General features: G+C 45.5%; 1 protein-coding gene across 1 annotated transcript in view; it reads left to right on the top strand.

The window, feature by feature from the left end:
- Window positions 1–6,937: 6,937 nt before the first annotated feature.
- LRRC56 (leucine rich repeat containing 56) overlaps window positions 6,938–7,739 on the top strand; it is a 64,941-nt gene continuing 64,139 nt past the window's right edge. The window contains exon 1 of the mRNA XM_074841941.1: window positions 6,938–7,077. Within this exon, the coding sequence (XP_074698042.1) occupies window positions 7,033–7,077 (45 nt within the window). The 5' untranslated portion in view covers window positions 6,938–7,032. The remainder of the gene's footprint in view (window positions 7,078–7,739) is intronic.

Below are 7,739 nucleotides of genomic sequence, written 5' to 3'. Positions count from 1 at the left end.
GCCATTTGCTGGTTTTATTGCCTTCTAGTACCCTAAAAACATACCCCAAAACTCTACCAAGCCAAGGACGGGGTTCATTTTCCTTGAACGAGCATGCAGCAGTGAGGGGACACAGGTTCTGTCATTCAGGACCTAGCTCAGGACCTCTGGAGTGTGCAGTCACCTTCAGATGCCACACACGGTTTCTGTATGACTTTGGTGACATCGGTAGTTTGGTTTACTTGTTCACAGAAGCAAGGACAAAGAAAAGCTATGATCGCCCATCTTTCAGTGTGAGTTAAAATACTCCATAAAAATTATTAGTGAAAGCTTTTCTAGGTCTAGTTCAGCTTGAAAGATACAGCTTTGTACAAAATGCCATATGTTGCCTGATGAAGCTTTCCTTTCAGATTGCAGTTTATGAATTCACATAAGCCTGTGAAAAGGAGCAAAAACAAATGCCCGGATTCAGTGAGTCAGAGAAGACGTTTTTTTAACTGGGTCCTCTCATTGCCCTTTGTTTTCATGCCAGGTGCAGTGACAGCAAAATAAATTCAATTCACAGACTCCTGTCATCCTCCGGATCTTTGGATCAGTTCTTACTCCCTCCCAGCCTCATTCATCACTTCCAAGGATGAAGTCCTAAACACCTGCCGTGGCTGAAAATGTTCTTACATCATCCTCTGAACACAGTGACTTCAAGCACATGAAATCATGAGGTTAATGCCATAGTCAAGACTTCAAGCAAAGCTCTTTCTGCAGACATGAGCTGATTTTTTTTGAAAATGCCATGGTAGTTGCTAGTTGTTAACCAATAGAAAAACTACCAAAGGCAGTCAGTGTTCTGCTTCTCATGCAATACAAGAAGATGGGAGAGTTTTCCAGCAGAGCAGCAGTCTGGATGGGGGTGGCAGTACCATAGTATGAATTCCTCACTTAATCTCAGATTAGTTTTTATTTTTGTCTTGTTGTATATAATGGGGATGAATATCCTTGCTCTGTATTATCTACTTGGAATAATAAGCTTCTGGAGACACGTCTTTTACCATGCATGGCATTCATCTGGTAGTGTTAGCTGTATTGTCACCTTTTTGTGTAAAGATTAAGAATAGTTGAAAATCAAACCCAAATGAGGCAAGCCTGAAGATCGTCTAGGTGTGGATTTACAGCTAAAGTAATTCCTGTTCCTCTGCTTTCAATAGAGATGTCTAACACTGTGGTGGTGGTAGGATGGCGAATGAAAACTACGCAGAAATGGAAGTTATCCAGGGAGAAAGCAAAGTTTCAGGAGTTTGATACACTTTACTTTGGGACTGAGTAATTTCTGCCTTGCTGTGCTGAAAGAACATCTTAAACAAAATTGTCACATTTGGAATGATGAGACAGAAATAGAGGACTGCAAATGCATGCCAGTTCTGAAGAAGCTGAGAGGCAAGAGAGAGGAGATGTAGGTTAACACACACCCATCAGTCTGACCCCTGACAGTATGTAACGTTTTAGAAGAAATTTTGACTGCAAGCATAATTAAAAACATGGGAAAATATGGCAAGGGTTTACCAAAAGTGGATTATTCCTACCTCTGGTAAGAGGATGAATCTTCTAGATGAAAAAAATACTACTATTTTGGGACTTTAGGACAGCCTTCAATACTGCATCCCGAGGGAAATTGGTAGTTCCTCTGGAAAAGGGATTCTCACAAGACAAAAAGGTGATTACATGGCTAGCTAATGGGGAGAAGAGGTCATGCTGCAAGGGGGACTATCAGGCCGAGAGATAGTTTGTAGTGGAGGTTCTTATGGACAATACTTACCTTGAATTTCCCTTAGTGCCATTTGGAAAAAACAGAAGCATGCTAATGACATTTGCTAATGATTAAGGGGTGTCATCAGAGGAAGACCAGAAGAAGGGGATGGGGTAACAGGAATAGAATAAAGTGTAGCGGTACACAGTGCAGGGTCACATACTTAAAAAACCTTTTACTACAGTGGGGACTTCCACTCTAGATGTCTTTGTGACTGGGCAGGACAAAGAAAGAGAGGAACCCCATCTTAACAGTCAATGTTTATGAGCAACTAATTTGATATGACCTTGATAACATGACCCCAGGATATACCAGATATTTACAGTACAGAAAGGAGAGTATTTACTCCACCGCACAAGATGTCTGGAGAAAATTATACTGTTCTGGTCACCATCTTCAAGAATGGACAGCTGGAAAAGAAAAACCAGGATGATAAGAAGAATTGTGAGCCTGTCTTTAATGACAGGAGATTTTGAGCTTGGCATGTATGACTTAGCAAAATAAATGTCGAGAGGAGATGTCAGTGGGCCCTATAAATATACCAGGAATGCAAACATCAGAGAGGAACGGTTATCTTAAGCTGAAAAATAATTTGGCAAAAGAACAAGTAGGTATAACTTGGCAATAAATAACTTTACCCTATAAATTAGGAGGTCTGTAATCCTCAGAGAGAGTCTTCGGACAAATCTTTCAGAAGATGGAAGAGACTGACAGGTATCTAAATGACTCCGATGTAGTTACCTGCAATAGCAGAAAATTGGTTCCTCTGACCAGAAAGTCCCTTCTGGTCCTGTGTTTCTAGGTTGTAGTACAATGGAATTCCTAAATGTTAATAATGCAAGTGGTAACAGCAATTAGCTATTAATCAATAATATTAATTAGTGACTGGGACGACTGGATGTTACTTGTGACTGGATTAAACCAGGAGGACAGATGAATCTCTTCTTTATAAGACCCCAAAGGAAAAGCATGTCCTTCTAGGCTTGGTTTTCAGAGAAAGTTTTACCTGATTCCTGTTTGTTTGGATAGCACCAATGTAATTAATCCAGACTAACCCATTTTGTGGAGTTCCTGTGACGGTGAGATCAGAATCAGGTCCAACATCTCCGAATAGGTCCAGGGTATGCTAATTGTTAATATTAAGCTTTAAAAATTTTAAACATTTCTTGGCAAAAATGGCAAATAACTTTTTTCTTCTATAAAACTTCACGAATGTACAATGTGATTCCTGGATAGAGATCACATCAGCTCCACAATTATTAATTTACAGGTTTCTCACTGACCTTAGCTCAGCTCTGGGAATGGTGCCAGCACAATTACAGTAACTCTGAACAGGGCAGACATAAAACTCCTGTACCCACCCTGAAATTGTGCCAGGTTTTTCTTTTGCTCAATGATGGAAAGATGCATTTCTTCTTTGATTAGTTTCAAATAGTTCAGGCTGGGTTGGCCAAAACAAGATTATTTCCAGCAAAAGAATGAAAATAAGTAAACTACCATGCAGATATGTGCATACATGATACATAGATAACCTTCAGGAAGTGTGTCCCAAGAATGGGTGTGGGGAGAACTGAGTCAAGGTGCCTTGAGCTAGTTACCTGGAAGATAAATGGCAGAGTTGGGAATAAAATTCAAGGGGTAGATGCTTGATTTAGTGTTGTTTTCACTGAATCATGCTACCTTCCTGGAACACATCGAGGCCCATTGCCTTCCTTCCTGTGAAGATGGGCAGCTGGACTGCAACGGCACCAGGTGGAGCTGAGTGCGCTCATCCCCTTGGAAAATCAGACCCCTGGTGATTTTCTCTGACGTTAATTGGCCATCAGACCTTCAAGAGGGGAGTCAACACATTTCCTGACCTACGGTCTAAGATAGTATTTTCCAAACCCTAGAGTAAATTTAATGTTGTTGCAGAGGAAATGCTGATGCAGTCCACCAGCAGCGGCTGCTCTCCAACATCCTCACAAAGGTACAGCACATACTGGAGGTGTGAGGGGGTGAGTGGATGCAAGCAGGGTATTCAAAACCCCAGCCTCTTCTAAACGGCAGGCAGGGCCCTGTGTCTTCCCCCCAGACCTCCCACCTTCCTGCCCCCAAGAGAAACACTGTTAAGGGCTGCTCCCCAGAAAACACAGGGTACCATCCTGAAAGTAAACCCCTGAAAAAGCAGTGGGACCACTGAGGGTGTGAGCGCATTTTCCTAGGTGAATCCTATGAATCCTATATCTAAAGCGTGGAAATGTGGATTCCTCCCAAGTGCAAGTGAGAATGGTAAGAGCAATGTTCTGAATAAATATATTGTGATGAGTCTAAAAGATCAGGTAATGCGTGTGTTCCAACAGGCAAATTTAATTTATGGACAGATAAGTCTGGCTGATTGAATTAACCTGGTTTAATGAATTACTGCCTCTCAGTGGAGCTGTGAAGACTGACTGCACTGTGCTTTAGTCCCTTGCTTTTTTTAAATAAATCATATTAAGGGAAAGCAAACACGTTTGGTTTAGAGTGGAAGGGCTATAAGTGTGGTCAGTTAGGATGGCTCTGCAGAGGCACAGCAACCTGTTAAACCACAGGAGGTTAATCCCGTACGCTAGCCTGCCCGTGCCCTGCCTGGGCACTTGGCATGGATGACACTGTGATTTTCAAATGTCCCAGAAAATCCCCCCCGCTCCCGAAATTAGTAAGTATTCATTACTCCTATTGGGGTTGAATAGTGAAAAAGGAATCTGATGATGCCGTGGCAATCTCCAACCAGGGGATGGTAAATGGTGAAAGAGCATTGCACCAGCATTGCACTCCTGCTCCAAGAGAGATGTTTGATCATGTCACCAACACAAGTTGAACCACATCCATTGCATCCAGATTATGACAAATTTCATTCTGCCATGTCTAATCTTTTGACCACTCTGGACTGGGAATTTAGTCTTTTAATCTGTTTGTTTCTTGTTTGGTTTTTTTGAAATGCAAAACGGTTTGGTGAACCCGGCCTTGTGGTGCATCACAAGTCGTATTTTTTGGTCCTCAGCACTTGAGCCAAAGGAGTGACTGCCCCGGGGACGCTGGTCCCTGCACGTGGGCTGACCGCAGGCCTGGGGGGGGTGTTCGCTACCCGTCAGCCTGCAAAGAAGGTTTCAGATGCTGTGGGGAACAGAGGTACCCCCAAGCCGCCTCCTCCTGTCACCCCGACTCCTGCAGCCGTGTGGTCACCTGCCACCCCAACCCCACACGGGCTCCTGCTGCCGTTCCCTGTCCTTAACGCCGTGTCCACCCCGCTTTCACAGAACCACAGAATCACCTCGGCTGGAAAAGCCCTTGAAGCTCCTCCAGTCCAACCATGAACCTCACCCTGACCGTTCCCAACTCCACCAGATCCCTCAGCGCTGGGTCAACCCGACTCTTCAACCCCTCCAGGGATGGGGACTCCCCCCCTGCCCTGGGCAGCCCATTCCAACGCCCAACAGCCCCTTCTGCAAAGAAATCCTTCCTAAGAGCCAGTCTGACCCTGCCCTGGCGCAGCTTGAGGCCATTCCCTCTTGTCCTGGCGCTTGTTAAAATCGCTTTGCTCCTGCTGTTTCATTTCCACTCCTCCCCTTGCGAGAACCCTCCGCTCTTCCCAGCCAGGAGCCCCGGGCCGGGCGGCGGGGACGGGCGGGCGCGGGAAACAGCGCCGGGGCGGGAGGGGGCGGAGCCTCGGGGCGGGGGCGGAGCCACAGGGCAGGGGCGGGGCGGCGGCCTCTGAGGGCGGATCCTCGGGCCCTGGGGGCGGAGCCTCAGGCCCGGGTCAGGCGGCGAGGCCGCGAGCGGGCGCGGCAGTGGTTGCCAGGCAACGGGCCGTCTCCGCGCAGCCCCGCGCCCCCCGGCCCGGCCCACAGGTAGGAGCCGGCCTTCCCCCGCCAGCAGCCCGGCCCGGGGCAAGGGGTCCTGCTGCTCGTCCGTGGGACGGAGGGAGGGGATAGGTGGTGGGGGTGACAGCCTGCAGGTGGCTTTGTGTGTGTGGTGGGCGTGGGGACTGGCACGAGGGGTGCTTTCCCCTGTGGTACCCAAGATTTGTCGCGTACGTTTAAGGGCATTTAGGAAAGGCCTGTGTGGTGACTGGGCTGGGACGTGGCTAATGCGTCCCAGGGCTTGAAGCCCCCAAGAGTGTGTGTTGCTGTAGCAAGGCCTACACGGAGGTGGCAAGCACCTGACGGTCTCCATTTACGTCGGCGTGGACAATGAACCGGGTACGTTTGACAGCGTGTTTGAATTTGATGCTTTGGTAGAGCTCTGAGGAGAAAAATGCTGATGAATAAATAGTCCCAGGCACTTGCAAGCTGTAGAAGCACCCCTTTTTTTTACATCACAAGAACATGGCTCTTCGTAGCAACTCCTCCGCTTCTCCGGAATGGCGGAAGAGACTTGACAATGCCGCCTTTATGGGCTTAAAGCTTTGTTCAGCTCCCTGCTGAAAGGGCTCAGGTATGGCCCCTCTCCTGCTTACAGCCCCTCTGGGGCATGGAGAATGGTGTGGGGGTGAACCCACTATCAGCAAGACACAATACTGCCCGTAGGTTTTAGCAGACAGTAATTAGTTAATTGGATACCTTAAGCTCTCCCTTTGGCCTGTCTGTGCAGCCCGTGCTCTCCTGGCTCTGCACACATCTTCTGTGGTCATGTTCCCTGACATAAATATTCCTGCTCACCTATTATTCTCTATTCTGACTGCTTTTAGAAGTTGAAATTTTCTGATGAGTGATACAATGAAAAATGTATTAAATGTTGACTTCAGCCTTTTACCCTGTGCTTGCCTGATGGCAAGGTATTCTCTACCACAGATTCAACTTACTCCTACAGCCTAGGAAATATCTGTTCTTTAAGTAAATAATTGTTCGGTAAATAACTTTTTTTGCAAGTATGTAGATTCTTTTGTATCAAATCCTTCACCTTCTCATGATCTCCTTGGGAAACTCTTTTCAGTTACGCTTTCATTAAGCTCTTCTAGGCTGTACTGCTTTATGTCCTGTTACACTTTTAAGACCCATTGAGCATGGACTTCTGCTGCTACAGTGGATAAAGTACTCTTTCATTATTAATTGCAGAATGCACAGAGTCTCCGTTTTGGTTTTTTTTCTCTTGAAGATTGTGTTCTTACTGTTGTTTTAGCAGGATATGGAGCAATCAAATCAGAATCAGCACTATGAGCATCTGCGTCATTCAAGATAAATGGAGATGAACGGCTGTGACTAGTAAATGAAAATGTCTGTAGGAGAGGGATGGGAAACAAAAGATGCAGAACAGCAGTTGCATTGAAAGAAAAGGTAAAATAATTTCAAATGTCCAAATGACTGAAAGTGTTTCAGAATTTTTCTTTAAATTACCCTCCCATTTAATTTTACTTCTCTGCTTTGTGTTATTTTGTCTGATTTGAATTTGCCTAAAAGAACTTTGATTTAAAATGTAGCATTCAGGCATGTCAGATCTCAGAGTTGCTGTCATTAACAGGTTTTGTTGGGGGTGTGTGTTTCTGGCCTTTGTGTTCTTTCTCTTGGCTTTAACACTGACAATTGCTATGCTCCTGTAGGTCTGGCATCTCAAGAGATTGATATGTGGATACATCCACCTGTGGGCAGTTCAATTCCTTAGCTTAATCGTGCGCTACCGTCAGTGGAAGAGAGAACAGGCTCTGCCCGTGGCCTGGGATGCCATCAGCCTGTTCTTGCACAACTCGAGGGACCTGATCCCATATAAAAGCAGGATTCAGGTTCAGTGTGAGACCAGATGTGAGTTTAGCACTGGGCTGGAGTGATATTATTATTTATTATGATGGTGATGCATGTGCTATCTAAATGAAGCTCCTTGGGGGACATGGTTAAAGAAACCACATTCATTCTCTAAGTTTGAAGTAGTATAAAATTTAGTGCCGCAAAATCATAACATTATGTAACATACCATAAATTTGGGATCACTATGTTTGTCACTA

Source organism: Strix aluco, chromosome 16 (genome assembly GCF_031877795.1).
Source record: "Strix aluco isolate bStrAlu1 chromosome 16, bStrAlu1.hap1, whole genome shotgun sequence".
In the NCBI taxonomy this organism is placed as follows: Eukaryota; Metazoa; Chordata; class Aves; order Strigiformes; family Strigidae; genus Strix; species Strix aluco.
The sequence above is the reverse complement of the archived record's forward strand: the minus strand, read 5'-3'. Positions and strand labels throughout refer to the sequence as shown.